At 37.7% G+C, this 21,137-nt stretch overlaps 1 protein-coding gene across 7 annotated transcripts in view; it reads left to right on the top strand.

Annotated features, from left to right (window-relative positions):
• The first annotated feature begins 1,241 nt into the window (after positions 1–1,241).
• The window catches only part of RANBP17 (RAN binding protein 17), a 319,157-nt gene continuing 299,261 nt past the window's right edge, over positions 1,242–21,137 (top strand). For 4 of the 7 annotated variants that reach the window (XR_006381540.1, XM_044229616.1, XM_044229606.1 and 1 more), the window contains exons 1-3: positions 1,271–1,296; positions 9,939–10,085; positions 13,614–13,704. Coding sequence is in view for 5 of the 7 variants with exons in the window: in XM_044229616.1 (XP_044085551.1) it covers positions 1,279–1,296; positions 9,939–10,085; positions 13,614–13,704 (256 nt within the window). In the remaining 2 variants the exon portion in view is untranslated. Of the gene's footprint in view, positions 1,297–9,938; positions 10,086–13,613; positions 13,705–21,137 lie in introns of those variants that run through there. The other 3 variants (XM_044229637.1, XM_044229647.1, XM_044229625.1) reach the window with 3 other exon arrangements.

Genomic DNA, 21,137 nt, shown 5'->3' with positions numbered 1-21,137 from the left:
GTTCCAGAAAGAGAAGAGAGAGAAAGGAACAGAAATACAGATAATTTTCAAAAACTGATAAAAATATCAGATTTCATATTTAAGAAGCCTTAGGAATCCCAAGCAGGATAACACACACACACACATACACACACACACACACACAGAGTTACATCACACTCAAACTACTGAAGACAAAAAGAAAGAAAAGAAACAATTTAAGCCAGCCAGGGGCAATAGTCAGACTCATGGCTAACTTCACAACAGAAACAATGACAACCAGAAATCAAGGGAAAAGACACTTTTTTTTTTTTTAATGCTGAGAACATTTTTTTAAAAGACAAAATGGAATTCTATACCTAGCAAAACTATCCTTATAAAAAATATAGGTATAAAGTTGTATTCATGTTAACAAAGGCTGACTTTGTCACTAGTAAACCTAAACTATAACTAGTATTAAAGTAATTTTTCACACTGAAGTACAATGCCTCCAACTAGAAGGGTCAATCTTCAAGAAGAAATGAAGAGCACCAGAAAGGAATAACTTTGACTTACTTTTGTTCAAATAAATCCTCATTCCAATAGAATCATTTGGTGTAAAATACAAATTCATATTAAATGAAATATAGGCAAGAAGTAGTAATAGCCAAGCTAGAATTTTACAACTTAACACCATGTAGACACTGTCATTTCAATTTCAAGCCAAATAAAGTTAAAAAGAAAATGGAAGTTGGACTCTGGGAGTCAGGGGTCAAGAACAGCAAGCCGCTGGCATGAAGGAGTCAAAGATTATGGCAGATTGTGCATGGCAAGTGGGTGTTCAGGGAACTAGAACAGTTACGGAGACGGGGGCATCAGAAGCTGTGGCCATAGTGCTGTAAGTCTTCAGGATCAACAGAATTTGCGGAAGATGTAAGAACCAGAGGTCATGGCTGACAGTTGAGTTGTGGTGGTTGTGTCAAAGGAAAGATGTCAGAGGTTACGACCCACCTGAGGTAGCAGCATCGGTTCAAACTTCCGTGCTGGGGGCGGTTGAGATTCCCGGCTCCCCAGGCCCCGCCCCCTCGGGCCTACCTCCCCCCCTCCCCCCCGCGCGCCGCCTCCGTCACCCCGCCCCGTCCCGTCAGGTCCCGCCCCGTCCAGCGCTTCAAACGCAGGGGCCGCACGGCCGAGGCGACGAACGTGCCAGCAAGCCAGCGGCGCAGGGACCCCGCGGGCGGCTGGGGCTTCCGCGGTGCCCGCCTCCGCTCCCTCCCCTCGGGCGCTCGGGGCGGCCGGCCGGCGCCGCCTCCCGGGAAGATGGCGCTGCACTTCCAGGTCAGTGCGTTCTGCACCGCGGGCCTCCGCTCCGCCGTCCCGGGAACCCGGCGCGACGCTGCGGTCTGGAGACGGAGGGCGGAGGACGGCGGCGGAGGACGCCGGGCCGCTGACCGGCGCCTTGGAGCCCCAGCTCCCGCCCCCGCCTGGGTCGGAGACTCGGGCACTGGCCTGGGCTGCCCACCCCGGGCCCGGGCCCGGGGGTGGCGGGTGGAAAGACAAGGGGTCAGGTTCGGAGCTCGCCCCTCCGGGGAGGTGCGGATGCTGAGGACCCGCTACGCTGGCGCCCGCACTCCTTGCGCGGGGCACTATGCGAAGGGCAGCTTTGGCGGCGCCCAGGCAGGTGGGAGCCCCACCAGGCCGGACCAGTCTTCTCGCCGTGTCCCTGGCCGCGGCTCCATCGCCAGCGTCCGCACGGTGGGGATGCAGTTTGAGAGGGGGCCAGGGTCCCCCGAGGGAACGGCGGCAGCGGTTGGATTTTTAATTGGCTAGAGCGGGCAGGGGCTGTATCTGTAGGGAGTTGCGGAGTGCTTAGCAGCCGCCTTATTGGAGGAGGAAACGGGGGCAGCGTGCCGGAGGAGCGCGGAGATAAGGATGGGACGCGTGCTTGCGGAGGAAGGCTCACGTATTCTCGGGCTGCACTGGCATGTGCATCCAGTTATTCATTCAACAAACATTTATGGAGCTCCCCACTGTGTCTCAAGCATTGTGCACAGTTCTGGGATAAAGGATTACATTATCTTATCACCCTGCCCTCATAGAATTCACAGATAATTACAGTACGTGCGGAAATGATAGTAGAATTAATCACAGGATATCATGGGAACATTGAAGACGAGCAGTCAACCGCGCGCGCGCGCGCGTCCGTCCGTGTGTGTGTGTGTGTGTGTGTGTGTGTGTGTAGAAGTGAGGCAGAGCTTCTCTGCTTCTCGGAGGAGATGCTTTGAGTGTGTGTGTGTGTGTGTGTGTGTGTGTAGAAGTGAGGCAGAGCTTCTCTGCTTCTCGGAGGAGATGCTTTGAGTTTCCGTTCGTCCAGTTATATACTGAGTTCCTACTTTGCTAGGCATCAAAAACAGCTCTAGCAAAACTGTGATTTCTACTCTCAGGGAACTTGCAGTCTAGTGGGTCTTGAATTTTAGGAGCCAGCCAGGTGAAGAGGAGGGGAAAGAGTACAGAGGCAAAAGGACCATGTGAACGATGGTGAAGAATTTTGGAAGAACATGGCACCCTGTGGGAAGTTTGGTCTGGCTGGAGCACAAGGTTCATGTAAAATGGAAGAGAGAAGGGGAGGCTGCTCTGGATGGTGGGAATGACCTCGGAGGGGTAGTCAATTTATAATGTGGTGACTGTCTCTATGTGTCAAGTTCCTCTTGTAGACTTCTTTGGACTACCTGTGGTCATACTGACTCATTTCTTATTTACTGGTTCTTCCAAAGGATATTTTCTTTCCAGCCAGCCACTCTCCTGTCAGGTAATTGAAAACTCCAGGATTTATACACCAGAAAGTAGTGAGCCCCACACATTACCTTTAGACTCCTTGCCATTTCTCAGGGTGTCCAGGTCAAAATAATGTTATTTGTTTCCACTTTGGTAAACATGCCCCCTGGAAATTTTCACAGGAAGAATCTTACAGGGAGGTCCTAGGGATTGTAAATAGGTAATCAAGTATTCATAGCTCAGATGTGATCTTGAGGGTAAAGACTGGTGGAAGTTTGGAAGTTTTCAGGCTTAGAAAGATGATGCATAATAGTAAATCCCTCAGTCCCGGAAGACTTCTTCATACTTAGAATTTGGAAAAGTTAGCTACTAACGCCAAAACTACCTATAACCAACTATATTGGTTTTTCAGGAATGTATTTCACAGCAGCTTGAAAGTATATTGGACAAATAAAAGTTCATACGGTTTTGAGAGCCAGAAAAAAGCTCTTAAACTTCTCAGTTTGAACTATTCTAGTGTATGAGACCATATTTTCCAGTTCACTCTAGGAGCATTTATTAAAAATGATAACCAGTACCTAACATTTTGACTTTTCACGGGGGCTTTTTTTTTTTTTGAAAGATTTTATTTATTTATTTGACAGCCAGAGATCACAAGTAGGCAGAGAAGCAGGCAGAGAAAGAGAGAGAGAGATTGGAGGAAGCAGGCTCCCTGCGGAGCAGAGAGCCCGATGCAGAACTCAATCCCAGGATCCTGGGATCATGACCTGAGCCGAAGGCAGAGGCTTAACCAACTGAGCCACCCAGGTACACCTCACGTGGGCTTATTATTGATTTTGAGCCCCACAAGTGATTTGAGAGGTGTGCATATATGTACATATATACATTTGATTCTTGAAAACACTGAATCTTAGAACAGTTGTGACTTGCCCAAGGTTGTAGGCCCAGTAATTCATAATTCCATATTCTTTCCTATCAGTAGCTTACTGTTACCTGCTCACCAGGGTAGCTTGTCAAAAATTATGCCATTAGGGTAATGAGTAAAGATGTGGACTTGAGGGGGCGCCTGGGTGGCTCAGTGGGTTAAGCCGCTGCCTTCGGCTCAGGTCATGATCTCAGGGTCCTGGGATCGAGTTCCGCATCGGGCTCTCTGCGCAGCAAGGAGCCTGCTTCCCTCTCTCTCTGCCTGCCTCTCCATCTACTTGTGATTTCTCTCTGTCAAATAAATAAATAAATAAAATCTTTAAAAAAAAAAAAAGATGTGGACTTGAGTAAGGTAAGGTTAGGGCACTTCTGTACATTCTTTTTCACATCATGGCATACATAAAAAATGGTAATTGTCTTGTTCATTGACATAAACTGCTCACAGCCAAAAGTCTGGTTGCCTGGAGGGCAGGAGGATCAATATGCCAGGCATGCTATTCCAGGTACATGCATTCTGGTTAGGAAGCTGTGAGCGAGTTAGAGTTCTTTGTCCCAAAGGAAGCGATGGATCTGGATTATCATCAGAGGAGACAGTCCAGATTGGTGGGAGGAAGGCAGAGTGAGGAAGGAAAGATGGAGTGGAGAATAGGTAAGATAAAAGGATTTTAGATAAAACAGAAGGATTGAGATGAGAATCAAGAGATAATGTCAGGAATAATTTAGAGTACTCATTTGGTTCATCCTTTTGCTCTCAGAATTGTTCCAGAACTAGGAACTATGGCTATGCTTCTTAATACCCAGCCAGGCTACCTGATTTGATCTAGATGTGTTTGTGCACAGTTTTATTTGAACATGATAGTAACATAATGGGAAATAGGTTTGGGAAAGATCATAGCAGCATGGGCTCAAATGGGAGAAACTACAGACAAAAGGCCAGTATAATGTTTCATAATTTATTGTGAACTGCAGGAATTATTTACAATTTATTTTGCTTCTGTTGTGTGTCAGGCACTGGGTTAAGCTTTCTGTCTTCTATCTTACTCTTCATAGTTATTTTGGGAGGTGGATATTACTATCTACAGTTTCAAAAGTGAGGTTTAGAAAGGTTAAATAATTTGCTTCGGGTCAATAAATGGTAGATTCCAAAGCTTCCACTCCTTTCCAAAGAAGCTGCTGAAGAAATCCAGGGCACTGGAGGCCACAGTTAGAAAATACTGTTCTGTTGTTCTGTTGTCCGTGAATAGCATGTGGAGGTAGTAAGTCTGAGTCTCTAGTTAAAAAGAATTGTTAGGATTTTATGACAAATTAGGTATATACCAGGAATTAGCTAAACTGTGAGGTTTAAGATACTCCCTCCCTGCCCTCACTTCTAACACCAGCTGCATATTTGGGGGTTTCCTAGAACCAGGCTCAGATTTGATAGTTTAGCAAAGGACTCGAAGAATTCACTGAAAGCTGTCATATGCAGGCAGTTTATTCCTGGGAAAAAAACACGGATTAAAATTGATTAAAAGAAGAGATGCAAAGGGCAGTGTCTGGGAGGGTTCCAAACAAAGCTTTTGCTGTTCTTAGGGCACGTTATTCACCCAGCCTATATATATGACAGTGTGCATTGAGTATTGCAAACTGGGGAACTTTTTATTGGGGCTTCATTACATAGTCATGATTAACTGTTGATTGCCCACGTGGTTGATCTCAGATTTTAGGCTAATACTAATGTGATCCAAAGCCTGCACCCTGAAACACATGGTTGGTCTTTCTGGTTTGGCCAGCCCCCAACTTAAGACTGTGGAATGTGTACCCCCCAATTCCTGGCCCCTAAACAAAAATAGGCCAGTCAGGTATGACATAGGCTAACCTTCCAGAATCTGAGGGTAATGGGGCAAGGCCAAACTCTTAACTATATAGGAGGGACTAAGGGGAAGGAAGAGACAAAACTAACATCAAAATTAAAAATCTAGATCCTGGTCTAGTCCTTTGAAACCACTGAAAACAAAGAGCCACTTGGAAGGGGAAATATGTTCAATTCAGTTTTTGACATTTTTGGGTTTTTAGCATCTTTCTGAATTTCTAAGAAGAAGAAATTGGTAGATACAAAGATGGTGAGCAGAGTTGAATGTATAGAGTAGAAAATCATCTGCTTATCTCCCTGCAGACTGAAGTAAAGGGTGGCAAGATGTCAGGGTGGTAAGGAAACAACGTGTTCTTGAGGTCTGTAGACTTGTATTTATTTGGTTCAAAATTGACCATTTATTTCACACTTGATCATAAGCAACATATATACGTATGTATGTATGTGTGTGTGTATATATGTGTGTGTGTGTGTATGTATGTATATTCTAAGCCTCAGTGGTGATTTTTTTTCTTGTTGTTGTTTTGGTCTTAAACCTGCGTGTACTACAAATATCTATTTTACAGGAGTCTACTTTTCAGGATTGCTTGAAAAATAAAAGCTATAAATCCTTGTAAATTATAAGGCTCTAAAAACAAATACTACTTAATTCATTGTAGAAGGAAGAGTTCCAAGAGCCTTCAGATTTGCTAAGGAAAAGGTATTAAAGGGAAGAAGAAACAAAGATCTGTGGGGAAATTATTAACTTCAAGATGAAAGTGTTTTTTGTTAATGATAATCAAGAACCTTAATTCCATATGGCAGGAAAAATATAGAGAAGTAATTGAAAAGAGTTAAATTCAATTGTGGTGGGATTTTTGTGGCTCATCGATTTATTTTTTATTATTAGGGGCCATTTTTTTCCTTAGAACAAAAGCCGTCATTCTTTTTCTTTTATCTTAATATTGAGGTGTAACTGACAAATAGCAAACTGCACATATTTAAATTGTACAGTTTTGACATATGTTTACACCTGCAAAACCATCACTAAAATCAAGATAATGAACATATCCATCTTCTCTCCAAAGTTTCTTTTTGTTCCTTTGTAATCCCCCATTGCTGTTCCCCTGTTCTGTTCTGCTCTCCTCCCTCCCTGGCCAAAACCTGAAATCTGTTTTCTGTTCCTATAATTACCTTCTGATATCTACTCTTTTTGTCTGTTTGTTTTTTGTTTTACTCAGCACTTACCTGTTGATGGATACACGTGTGAGAATTACTGTATAGGAAGAAGTCACGTCAGTTAGGGAGTAATTGTATGTCAAGTGCAAAGACTAGAAACGAGTTCAGAAGAGATTATTTAAGGCGAAATCTTTAAGGAAATCTTTAAGGCGAAATTATGTCATTGTCTCTTCCGCAATTGAAGTTGGGTACTTTCTGTTTATATTTGATAGTTATTCTTTGGAAGTTAAGTGATGTCCAATTCTACTTGTTCTACCTATTAGTTATTTTTATGGGCATCTAATACTGATATTAAGCCTTGCAGGAGCTTTAATAACTCATACCTGATTTGTCAGCAAACAGAGAAGGGATCCATTTCTCTGAAGCATTCTAATGTTAACCATGTGCATAGACATCAGTGTGTAAAACTAGGATGCAAATTTATCAATTTATTGTGAGAAATAAAGTCTCTCTTTATAGATTCTCTGGAAAGTCAAATGCTAATCAGAAGATTGCTTGGTCAGTCCCCATTCACCATATTGTGAGTTTAAGTGTTTTAAAGGTTTAGATAATGCCTTTCCACCTGGGTAAGGATCTTTGTAGATATGTCCTTTTCTCTAAAAAGATTTGATATGCCTGGGATGTGTTTTGTTATTATCATTACAGTGAAAGAATGACTTGATTTGCCCCCCTTTGCTTCAGTCTTCCATAAGAAAAAGTTCAAACCTTTCCCTTTTTATCTTGTACTGCCTTTCAGTTAATACTTCGAAATACCTTTGGAAAGAAAAAGGTTAATTTGTAATGTTGTTGACTTAAATGAATACTGTTTGAATACACTCCAGATTTGTCCTTTGTTGAGGTTCTTTAAATCAGTATAGCAAAACAGACAAAATAATTTCAAGAACTTTTCTGGAATCTTTCCAAATAGGTTTACTTAGGTACCACTGAATTGATTAATACTAGTATTTGTATTTGTTTCCTAGTACTGTTGTAAGAAATTACCACAAACTGAAAAGGCAACAGAAAATTGTCTTACAGTTATGAGGGCCGAAGTCTGAAACTAATATGCCAGTCTTATTGGTTCCTTCTGGACTCGTTGAGGGAGAAACCGCCCCATGCCTTTCTCCTACTTTCTGCTGGCTGCTGGTAATGCTTGGTGTTCTTTGGCTTGTGGAGTCATCATTCTAGCCTCTGCCTCCTCCTTCATATGACTTCCCTTGTGTAGCTCTGTGTCTTTGCATCTCACATGTACTTTTCTTTTCTTTTATGAATCATTAGACTTAGGGCCCACCCTAAATTCAGGCCAGTGTCGTTATGATCCTTAATTTAGGATTTACAATGACCTTCATTTCCAAATAAGGACACATGAAAGGTACCAGGGTTAGGAGTTGGGCATATCTTTTAGGGGGATACAGTTCTACCTATTACAATATTATTATTAAATCATCATCATCATCATCATCATCATAAAATAAATAATGAAATATATAAAATGAATAAATAATTTAAATAAAATTTAATTCTCCAAACAAACTTATAAGACAGGTTTTGAGTCTCACTTTTTTGTTGCCTTCTGCTTTTAAATAGTTAGGTCTTGTCATTATTTCTGGACCAATTCTTTTTGAATTTAAGGTCTACTTCAAAGACTCTTTAGACCTTGATGAATGCTTGACAGCAGGATCAGTTTATCATTAAATTATTCTGGATATTACCAGCTCTAAAATTTAGCCCTTCATATTTATTAGATGAAGGAAAATACTTCTAAGGTTAATCATGAGTCAAGAGAGGGAAGAAGGTAGCTCTTTCTTTTTTTGTATTTCTTACCCTTGGAGAAAATATGGAAATTCATATGTATTCATGAAGCATACATTTTCTATGCATTTTAATATGAGCATTATGGAGTGGTACTCTGGGGGCTTGTTGGGCCAGTCTAGGTGGGGGAAATATTTAAAATGTGTCACACTTGAGGTCCTTTATCTTAATTTATTCATTTGAAACCTTTCTTCTTTACTTTTACTCTAGCAGAAATTTCCCAAGTCTGGGATGTTTGGCTCTGACCTGGATAGAAAATGGAAAATGCCATAAAGGAGCTAAGAAGGAGAAAGAAGTGAAAAGAATAAAGGGAGCTAGAGGAGGTCCCATTTCAGTGTTTTATGTGCATTCCTATTAGGCAGAGATACATGTATTTGAGAGAATGTTTGGCTTAGTGTAGCTCTTAGGCTGCCATGTAACAGTTCAGGCCAGAAAGGATAAAAAATGGCATTTCGTTAGGAATATCTGATTACCTTTGTAAGACTACCTGATATTGAAATCTGTGCCTTTTTTTTTTTGTCCTCCAAAGAATTCTCTTTAATTCAAGTTCAAAGTAAAGTAGTTTGTTTTAGTCAAGTGCCTTTAATAAAAATTGTTTTGAGCTAAAAAAGAATGCTGATCTCATTTTTTTCCCAGATCTTATCCATGTATTTTATATCTTCAGATGAAATTATATTTATAAACAGAATGAATTATTCTTTGTGCTTATAAAATAGGAGCCAACAACATGATAACTAGTTATTACACTGCTAGAAATAACATGGGGTTAGGTCATAGTTCCTGAAAATCATGACAGAGTTTGCCTGCAGCACTATGAGTCATTAGTTTAGAGGCCCCAAATCAGCGTACATTTATAATTATCTTTGCTTTTTTATGGATGGAACCATTGAAATTCTTATAATTTGAGAAGTAATGTAATTGATATAGTGTCTGCAACTCGCTCATGATAATCCCCCCACCCATCTCTTTAGCTTCATTTGGCATCTCCTCCTTGCTGTCTACTACATTGACATTGACCTTTTAATGCCTCTAAATGATTACACTCTGTTCTGGGCCCTAGTAATCTCTACTTCTCTGCCCGGACTGCCATCCAGTCTTTTTTTGTCTGGCTCACCCTTTTAGGATAAATGTTACTCCTAAAGACAGACCTTTCGAACTCCTTGGATTAGGCAAGTCCTTCTCTTTCTATACTCTTCTCCACTACAGTTACTGTCAATTTATAAATAAATAACTTAGAGGAAGGAGATAGGCTTTTTTTGTTCACCACTGTGACGCTGAGTAAGTAGTGGTAGCTCAGTAAGTATTTTTGAATTGATGAATTCAGGCATGATATGCATCCCTCAATTCCTGCATTAATATATTTATCTTATTTTTGTTTTTCATTCAAGTAAAATGTTATATATATTTTTTTCTTCTCAAGAGCTTGGCTGAATTGGAAGTGTTATGTACTCATCTCTACATAGGGACTGATCTTACACAAAGAATAGAGGCTGAGAAATCACTCCTGGAACTTATTGACAGCCCAGAATGTCTCAGCAAGTGTCAACTTTTATTAGAACAAGGAACGGTAAGTATTTGATAACAGCAATTAACCATGAGAAATCAGTAGATGTATGTTAGTGTCAATGAACTTATATAGGTTATGGTCAGTGGTAATTGATAGATAATACTCCATGTCTTCTTGGTATAGTTTATTTCACTGTCAAAGGATTAATCATAGAAAGAATTGGAAAGCCTGGAGAGCAAACTTAGAAAAGAGCTCAAGAGGTTGAAATAGGCATAAATTGAAATAGTTTCTTGATTCTTCTTCACCCCTTTTGATGTCTTGATTCTTCTTGACCCCCTTTGCCATCAGTAATGGGCAAAGTTTGCATTTTTAGAAAGTTGAGTCAGAGTCTTTTTAAAAAAAATTTTCAGGTAAGAGAGGCAGGCTGTAATTAACTCTAAAACATGAAGGAATGGTTCATAAGAATGCTGACTGTCTCTTGCTGTGTCCCTTCTAGAGATTCTTAGCTGTTCACTCAGTAGTCCTGTAGCAAATACTTAAATGTAAAACTAGGTATAGTGCTACCTACTTACCTCATGCATATGCATAAAAGTAACTCCTAGTTTAGTTGGGGAGGTATAAGTATGTAAATAGATAGCTATAAAATGATATGGTTGTGCTATAGTAGGAGACTGTAGGGGCTAGAACAGAGGTCAATGAACTTTTTGTGTAAAGGGCCAAACAGTAAATATTTAGATTTTGCAGGCCAAGAGGCTAAATAAAGGATATTTTGTAAGTACATCTATAAGAAGAGAGAAAACAAATTTCCACAAAGTTTTACTGATGAAACTTAAAGTACAATAATTGAATACAGTTTTTTTTGTGATACAGATCTACTAATCAAAAGAATGAAATTATTCTTTGGGAGATAACTTTTGACTTAATTGGGGTTCAAAGTTCGTACTTGTGTCATTAGTGTTGATTGCAAATGTTCATGTGTTAATGCTTGTCTCTAATGAGATTTTTAATATTTTATCTTTGAAAATGTCTTTTCACATAAATAGATACTGCCAAATATTGATATCCATCCATAAGCATATGATTTTAATTAAGCATATTCATCACTTAGAAGGCATTTATGGAATTCTGGATGTTTGCCTTCCAGAATGTCATTCACATTGCAGAGTAATCACTTCCAACTGAAGGGTAGCTGGGAGCTCCTCAGTTGCTCAGTTAAGTGGTTTTTAAAATATGGAAATTTCCTTTCCACTTGTTTCAGGGTCTGAAAAATGCTGCTGGACATATAGTTTGAGTTCAGAAAATATACTTGGGACGAGAGATCTTGCTACTTGTTTTAACTTTTGGTAGTATGGAAAGTGTTTAAAGCAGCTTCCTTAATACTAGTTGTGATCGAAAAAGTGTTAGTTATTATTGAAATGACTTTACTGCATTTTAAGTTTTGTAATATAAGTACTAAGCACTCATTTGCCTTTTAATTTTGTAACTTTAGGTTGAATTCACTAAATTATGTTATCAAGTCTGCAGCAAAAGCTAATTTTCAAAGCCATTTAGCATTCAACAATAGGGGTTTAGAATTGTTCTTCTCAGAAAAATTTCAGTCTCAGCCCTGAGCTAAAAAAAAATTTACAATAAAACTTTACTATTGCTAAGCTATTGAACTATCTTGTGGTGGGGCAAGTCAGGACTTTCAGCTTCTTTTTCTGACAGAAATTCACAGAACTGAAGATAAGTTCACAAAAGTGAATTAGAAGTCTATTGTTAGCAGCACTGATTCATTAATACATGACAGACTCAAATAATTTACTACAGAGTATCTACTGATGGAGAATATAATGAATAACCATAGGTTTTGGACTCTTATATTTTTATAAATTTTGTAAATTTGTACAACTAAGCACTTTTCTGCTCCATATATTTTTACCACCACTTGTGACACATCTTAGCAGTTACTGCTTCAGGTTGTACACAGTAAGTGTTTTCTTAACTTCTTTGAAAATATTTCTGGCCTGACGTTCCACATAGACTTTTCATCAAGGCCTTTAGTCACTTCAGACTTAGTATTGATGTCTGGAATAAATGGATAATATTGTTAATGGAATAAGACAGAATTAGCAACACCTGTCAGCTTATGAGGAACTAAGGAGAAACTCCAAACAATTTCCCTTGTTGTTTGAAATTGACTTTTGATGTTGCTTCCATGTTTCAGCATTATTCTCATTGAAAGTCCAGTAGTTTGAGTTTTATTTTCTCTGCATATATAATTTTGCTACTATAATAAAATAATGGTGACTTTAATTAATTCTCCATTGGTAAATGACTTTCCATACTTGGCTAACAAATGAGTCACTTCAGAACTTTGGTCTCAGTCCTATTTTATTTTTGTGAGGAAATTCCATTGTGATGAGATACTCTGTTCCAGTTTTCTACTTTTTCTGACTGTTGATTTCCTGTGAATTAGGAACATTGTCCTGAATATATAGTCTGATATTGTCAACATAAATTATAGTCTTTTAGGATAGCCATAGTGCCATTTCATAAAGAGCACATTGCTCTACTATCTAATTCAATAATAGTAATTCAAACTCTCCTGTGCTTAAAAGTTAGGTATTTGAAATCTGCTTTTTATCATGTTTTGACATGGTGGTTATGCACTGGTAATAATCAAAGGTACATGTCATGGCAATACCCACGGCACTCTAGGTGCTATGGAATTACAGCTGTATTATTGCAATTTATAATGCATTCAGCAGCAGGAGGCAATGAGTGTCACATACAGTCTGTCTCAACTATTCAACTCTGCTGTCATCACTTGAAAGCAGCCATAGATAATATATAAACGAATGAGCATGTCTATGCTCTGTGTTTCTATATGGACCCTGAAATTTGGATTTCATGATTTTTCTCATGTCATAAAATATTATTTTTATTTTTCCCTGATTGTTTAAAATAGTAAAAACCATTCATACCCCATGGACCTTACAAAAACAGATAGGATTTTATCCATGGGCCTTAGTTTGCTGACCTCTAGTTCAGAGGAAAAAAAAGAAAGAAGGACTATCTTTACAAGAAATTGCTGGAGTTGTGAGTAACTGGACCAAATTTTGAAGGATTGAGGATAAAGTTAAGACAATTGGTGGTCAAAGGGAATACAATACCGTAAGACATGGATCTGAAGGAGTGTGGAGGTCAGGGTATGAAATGCATTGAAAGGGGCGAAAAGAGAGCTGTTATGGTCAGAGGACAGTGAAGAGTGGAACCAGGTGAATTGGGAGAGATAATCAGGGGCCAGATCGTACAGAACTGTGTAGACGTGGTAAGAGTACTTTATTTGAACTTGCTCAAAATAATATTTTTTCTCTTGATTATCTGCTGTTGTTTGAAAAAGTGACCTACACCTTCCTCAGTGACTGAACCCTTATGAGAGATTGTATATATATATTTGTATATATACTTTATTTATTGTTAATCTGCCGTTTTAGAAAACCAGAAAAGTTTCCATTATTGCTTAGGAAAAGTTCCTGTCACAGTGTTTTGATGATTCTAATTTCATTTGTGATAATAATAAATAAAATTTATTATTCTTTACAGACATCCTATGCTCAGCTCCTTGCAGCAACATGTCTTTCAAAACTTGTTAGCCGAGTCAGTCCTTTGCCAATTGAACAGAGGGTAGATATCAGTAAGTGGTTTATTATGCTTTTTTTTTTTTTTAATAAAATTGCACTTTATTTTTTGTTGGAATATAGTTGACACACAATGTTACATTATTTAACATTGCACTTTAAAATCATTTTTTTCCTTTTAAATATGTTAAACTGTGAAGAGGCATGCAAGTTACTTAAAATTCTATTATTTTTTTTTGAAGATGAGTTGTCAAGTCTCCTTTATCCATCTAGTAATGGACAGTGATATGTTATACAACATGTGTAATCAAAAGAGCATTTGGTTAGTTTAATAATAAATAAATAACTAGGATTTTATTGTTGTGTTATTGTGTGTTATCTTACTGTTGGTAAGATTTGTACTATCTCATTTTATTCACCACATTTATGAAGTAGGTGCTCTTATTATCCTCATTTTATAAATGAGGAAATTAAATTTGATCAGCTCTGTAATGTGCCCAAGATCACACAGCTCAGAAGTAAGTAGAGCTGTGATTCAAATCCATACAGTCTGTGTGGAGTATATGCTCTTAGCCATTGTCTTAACTTCATTTGCAACTGAATGATAGAAAAGAAGCCAGCTGTCCATTTATCTCTCAGGCTTCTATACAAAATCATTTGGGGTGCATGTCAAATCAAAAGCAGGTTCCTAAAAATGAAACAAGATGGGATCGGGAGGGAGACAAACCATAAGAGACTCTTAATCTCATAAAACAAACTGAGGGTTTCAGTGAGGAGAGGGGTAGGGGAGGGTGGCTGGGTTATGGACATTGGGAAGGTATGTGCTATGGTGAGTGCTGTGAAGTGTGTAAACCTGGCAATTCACAGACCTGTACCTCTGGGGCTAATAATACATTATACGTTAATAAAAAACTTTTTTAAAAAGCAGGTTCCTACTTATTAGGAATATAATGTGTATATGGAAGAATGATATTTGGAACTTAGTGTAGTTGGAAAACTTATTCCGTGAAGTAGCAGTATATTTTTCAGAAATAATGTAGTTTAAGAATTTTTTTTGTGTGTGTGTGTGTGTGTGTGTGTGTGTATGTGTGCATGTATCTGTGTATGTATGTGTTAGCTTTTCATATGGACAGGAGTCTAATTGAGCTATGGGATTTTTTTTTTTTCAGTGACCTTTGTTCATAGTAGAAATGAACTGTTGACTCATTTGTCCTCTCCAGCCTCAGGGTTCACATTATTTGTATTTGTGTATCAGAAAAATTAAAATGTATATCTGTGACAGATAGCCAAATTTTTGAACGATCGGATCACACAGTGACATGTCATTTGCCTCATATATTTGACTGATATTTTTCTTAAAGCACCCAGAATCATAGGCACTGCACAACACCTACAGGAGGATTTATCTGTGTGTTCATGGACTTGGGTGCTTAAGAAAGCAAAATGTATTTATAGTTTTAAAAATTAGGATCCAAACTTTATAAACCTAACTCACAAAACATCATGGCTTTATTTGATTGACTTACGTATACACACATACACTTTGAATAGATTTTATTTTTTTAGAGCAGTTTTAAAATTGAGCAGAAAGTAGAGTTCTCATATGCTCTGTCCCCCATGTATAGGCTCTTCCATTTTAGTGTCCTGAACCAGAGGTACATTAGTTACAATTGATGAGCCTACATTGACACATGATCATTACCCAAAGTCCAGTTCACGTTAGAGTTCACTCTTGGTATTGTGCATTCTGGGGTTTGCATAAATGTGTAAGGACATACATCCCCCATTATAATAGTCTGCAGAATAGTTTCACTGCCCCCCAGAAATCCTCTGTGTGCCACCTATTCATCCCTCCCTCCCTTCTAACCCCTGACAACCATTGATCTTTTTACTGTTTGCAGTTTTGCCTTTCCCAGAGTGTCATGTAGTTGGAATCATACGATGTGTAGCTTTTTCAGATTGGCTTCTTTTACTTAGTAATAAGCATTTAACCTTCTCCATGTCTTTTCATGGCTTGGTAGATCATTTCTTTTTAGCACTAAATGATACGCTATTGTCTGGATGTACTACAGTTTATTCGCTCACCTACTTGATGGCTCCAAGTTTTGGCAGTTACAAATAAAGCCTAAAGTGGACTTTTGTGTGGGCTTAAGTTCAGCTCATTTGGGTAAATACTAAGGAGAGTAATTGCTCTATTGTATGGTAAGATTGTGTTTAATTTTGAAAAGAATTTTCATATTGTCTTCCAGAATGGGTGTACCATTTTGCATTCCCACCCGCAATGAATGAGAGTTCTGTTGCTCTACAGTCTTGCTAACATTTGGTATTTTCAGTGTTTTGGATTTGGGCTGTTTTAGTAGGTGTGTAGCAGTATCTTATTGTTTTAATTTGCAGTTCCCTGATGACATATAAATTGAACATCTTTTCATATGTTTTATTTACCCTCTGTATATTTTCTTTGATGATGTGTCTAAGTCTTTCACCCATTTTTAATCAGGTTGTTTTCTTATTGTTGAGTTTTGAGAGCGTCTGTATATTTTAGATAACAGTCCTTTATCAGATAAGTCTTTTGCAAAGATTTTGCTCCCTATTCTGTGGCTTGTCTTCTCATTCTCTTGATGTTGTTCCTCCCAGAGCAAAAGTTTTTAATTTTAAGTGAGTCTAGCTTATCACTATATTTTTCATGGAGTGTGCCTTTGTTGTTGTGTGCAGAAAGTCATTGCAATCCCAAGATGGTCTAGGCTTTTTTCCTGTGTTGTCTTCTAGGAGTTCTTATAGTTTCGTGCTTCACATTTAGGACTGTGATCCATTTCGAGTTGATTTTTGTGAAGAGTGTAAGGTCTGTGTCTAGATTCGTTCATTTGCATATGGGTGTCCACTTGTTCTGGCACCATTTGTTGAAAAGACTGTCTTCACTCCATTCTTTTTTGCCTTTGTCCCTTTGTTAAAGACTAGTTGACTAGATTCATTGTGTGTCTTTTTCTGGGCCTTCACTTCTGTTCCATTGAGCTATTTGTTCTTTTACCAGTACTGCACTGTCTTTAGTGCTGGAACTTTATAATAAATCTTGAAGCTGGGGAGTGTCAGACCTCCAGCTTTGTTGTTCTTCAGTATTGTGGCAGGTATTCTAGATCAGTTGCCTCTCTGTGAATCTCTTTAGAATCAGCTTGTAAATATTTACAAAATAACTTACTGCGATTTTGTTTTGGATTGCATTGAATCTCCAGGTCAGTTTGGAAAGAACTGACAGCTTGACAACATTGAGTCTTTTTACCCATGAACATGGAATCTCTCTTCATTTATTTTTTCTTCTTTGGTTTCATCCGTCAGCTTTAGGTTTTTTGTAACACTCTTTTTCACGTTGAGAAAGTTTCCCTCTGTTTCTGCTGAGAATTTTTATTATAACTGGCCACTGGATTTTGTTAAGTGCTTTTTCTGCATCTAATAAAATGATCATGTGATTTTCCTTCTTTCCTCTTGATAACATTAATTGATTTTCAGATGCTGAACTGGACTTGCATAACCTGGGACAAATCCCACTTGGTAGTGGTATATAATTCTTCGTTGTGGTATATAATTCTTTTTATGCATTTTTTGAATCAATTTGCTAATAATTTGTTGAGGATTTTTCTTTATGTTGATGAGAGATATTGGTCTTAGTTTCTTTTCTTATAACATCTTTGTCTGGTTTTGTTATTAAGGTAGTGCTGGCCTCATGGAATGGATTAGAAGGAATTCTCTTGCTTCTGTCTTCTGGAAGAGATTGAAGATAACTGATATAATTTCTTCCTTAAATGTTTGGTAGGGCCCACCAGGGAACCCCTCAGGGCCTGGTGCAGAATGAATACTAATTCAGTTTATTTGAAAGATACAGACCTATTGTCAGATGGCCCATTTGACTTATTTGTTTTTAAATAAATACTTAAAGAGGAATACTCATTAAAGAAAATTTGGAAAAAAGAGAAAAGTAGAAACTTAGAACACAATTTCAAGCAACAAATGATGTGTTCTTATGAGTTTCATTGGTTTAACTTACTACTCTTATTTCTGCAAGTAGATTAGAATGTTTGTCATGACATGTCTGACTGTGTCAGGAGAATAATTCACATGTCAGCTAATGTGGAAGATATGAGTAATTGCTTCAACAGTCGCCTTGCCTTCACATCACCTCAAAATCCTCAGTTTTTCATGGGAAGGCCTCAGACTACATAGCCGCATTATTTTCCAACATTAACTCTACTGCCAGTTAGTATTCACCGCACTGTTTTCTGTCTTTATTAGTATAATTAACAATGGCTTACTATTGCTCATCAGTTAAACAGTATTTCCTCAGCTTAGTATTCAAGTCCCTTTATGAGCTTGTAATTGATGGGCCATTCTTGTAACTGTGTATGCTCATTGGTACTAGTCTAGTAGTTGTGCTAGAAGGTCTTCCACTTATGCCCTGTTATTTCTGCCTTGGTGCCTTATTTAATGTTGTTTCTCTGGTCTTCTATTCAAATGAAAGTGTAGCTTAAGTTTAATTACCTATATAGATTGGTCCTCCTTCCTTCCCTTCAAAGAGCTTTATGGAGGTGTAATTCATATATCATAAAGTTGACTTGTTTTAAGTGTACAATTAATGATTTTTAGTAAATTTACAGTGTTGTGTGAACATCATCACAATTCAATGTTGGCACATTTCTGTCACCCCCAGAACATCCCTTATGCTTACTATGTTAGTCCTGCTCCCCTAACCCCAACCACTGGATGCTTTCTGCCCTTATAGATTCACCTTTAGTGAATATTTCATATAAATACAATCATACCCATATGTAGCTTTTTGTGTCTGACTTTTTTCACTCAGCAAAATGTTTTTGAGATTTATCTGTGTTATAGCATATGTCAGTATTTTGTTCCTTTTTATTGTAGAGTAATATTCCTTAGTATAGATAGATGACATTTTGTTACCATTTATTACTTGATGGACATTTGGGTTATTTCTGCTTTTTAGCCACAATGAATAATGTTATTGTGAATACTGACCTAATAAGTCTTTGTGTGGACATAGGTTTTCATTTCTTTTCAGTAGATACCTAAGAGTGGAATTGCTGGGTCATAAATAAATTTATGCTTTTTAAAAAAGCGTAAAGAAACCACTACACTGTGTTCCAAGGTGCCTGTACCACTGTGCCTTCTCACCAGCAATGCATGGAGGTTCCAGGTTCTCCACATCTTCTCCTCATAAGTCTTATCTTGATCTTCTTACGATCATTTCTTTTGTCCCATCTATTCTCCCTCTCCAAATATTTCATAAGCAAACTCCAGGCATAGTTTATAGCTCAAATTTTTGTGTTCTTGGAATTTGGAGTTCTTTCCATCAAAGAATTCTTTAAGTATTGAGGTTATTTACCTTCTCTTTACTTTTTTCTCAAATAACATATTAGCCTTAGGGAACAAAGTAGAGATTGAATCTTTCCCCTTTTCTTTTATATTCTTGTTGCCTGTTTTCTGATAGATTTTGTGGCTTCTTTTTTTTTTTTTTTTTAACCTAAAATCAGTCAGTCAGGGGCACCTGGGTGGCTCGGTGGGTTAAAGCTTCTGCCTTCAGCTCAGGTCATGGTCTCAGGGTCCTGGGATCGAGCCCTGCATCTGGCTCTCTGCTCAGCGAGGAGCCTGCTTCCTCCTCTCTCTCTGCCTACTTGTGATCTCTCTCTGTCAAAATAAGTAAGTAAAATTAAAAAAAAAATCAATTAGTCAAAAACTATTGAATATTAAATTCTTATAATGTATAATACCAAAAACATCAGTCTAATGATGGTAAATTACCAAAGACATCTGCAAGTTTTGAGTTACTCATTACTAATAAGACTTATGGTTTGGCAAGTATTTGGAAGCAATAAACAAAAACTTAAAACAACCTGACTTAGTCCCAATTTGGCCAATGTGACAAGTTATTTCACCTCTTTCATTTTCATATCTTTTACCTAAGAAACAGGTTAATAGTAATAATAGTATAATAGCAATATCTTCACATTGCTATGAGAGCCACATAAAGAATTTGCTGGGAAGCACTTCTAACTTGCCTCATAAATGCTAAATGTTATTGTTACATAGGGTTCCACACCCGAAGAGCCTCTAGTGCATAGCTTTCCAACTTTCTGTTAACTTCTCTCTGGGATTTTTTCAGCTGTTTTATTTCATTTTCCTATGTGTCTTTTTGAGCATTTCATTTTCTTCTTGATATGGCTTTTCTCTGTTATCTTGGCTGGTGATGATGAGATGCATATTGTTTTACTTGATCATTATCATGGACACTTACTAAACTGGAAAAATATTAGAAGTCCTGTAAAAAAGCATAACATGAGAGTATTTTATGTATTTTATGTAAGGTATTCAGCTAAAATAACAAAAGTGTCGTGTATTAATTTTTTTTCTGCCTTAGATGACAAACTTGTTAGCCAGTGTCTTGGGTAGTCTGGGACGGTCTGTATATTGGGACCTAGCTTAAATGTCAAACTTGGTTCATCTCACATTTTGTTGATTATCTTGAGATTACCCTCTTAGTGGTTATCATTACCCCCATGCAGATTCCCATATCCCCTCCAAGTTAAAAATTTTCAAGATAGTAAAAATAATTGAGGTAAATAAACAAGATTTTCTTTTATATTCTAGATGCAGTGTCTTTTTCTTAAGCTTCATTATTGAAATAAAACATTACAAGTTATGAAGCTTAGGATATCCCTATTACTACTGCATAGGAGAAACCTTTTTTTAAACATCCATCTTAATTCTAGAAAAATGTATGCTTTTTAAAGAAAATTTAATTTTGGACATTTGGATGGCTTTGTTTGTTGAACGTCTGCCTTTGGCTCAGGTAATGATCCCAGGGTCCTGGGATTGAGCCCCACATGGCCAGCAGGGTGTCTCTTTCTCCCTCTGCCCCTTACCCTACCCACACTCCCTGTCCTCCTCACTCTCTGTCTCTCAAATAAATAAATCTTTTTTTTTTGTAAAAAGATTTATTTATATAACTATATAATCTTGATGTTAATAAAAATTAAGGTTGAAATATTATAGTCATGAGAATTTTTTTTAAATGTAAGACTCTCACTGCAGCTATTTCTGTTAAAGCTATTTTTAGTTAAATATTGAGGTATTTACCTTTTCTTCACTCTTTTACCTAATGGCATACTTGCCTTTGGGGTCAAAGTAGAAATGGAATCCTTTCCTTTTTAAAAATTTTTTCTCTTCATTTTTCTGTTAGACTTCTAGCATGTTTGTTACCTGACCTCAATTATTTGATCCACTAGGAAACTCATAGCTAACTTTGCTACCCACTTTTAATGATTCTGGTATATCAGCTTTGTTCCAAGTTTTAATTTACTATTCTATTTGTACTTTCCATAACTTATATATTTATTTTACCATACTATACTACTTGTATTTTTTGTGCCATTTAAACAGGATATAGCATACAGTCAGTGTTGCTATGGTAAGACATATGCAT

Source organism: Neovison vison, chromosome 1 (assembly GCF_020171115.1).
Source record: "Neovison vison isolate M4711 chromosome 1, ASM_NN_V1, whole genome shotgun sequence".
In the NCBI taxonomy this organism is placed as follows: Eukaryota; Metazoa; Chordata; class Mammalia; order Carnivora; family Mustelidae; genus Neogale; species Neogale vison.
Note: the sequence above shows the minus strand (reverse complement) of the source record. Positions and strands in the feature narration are given on the sequence as shown.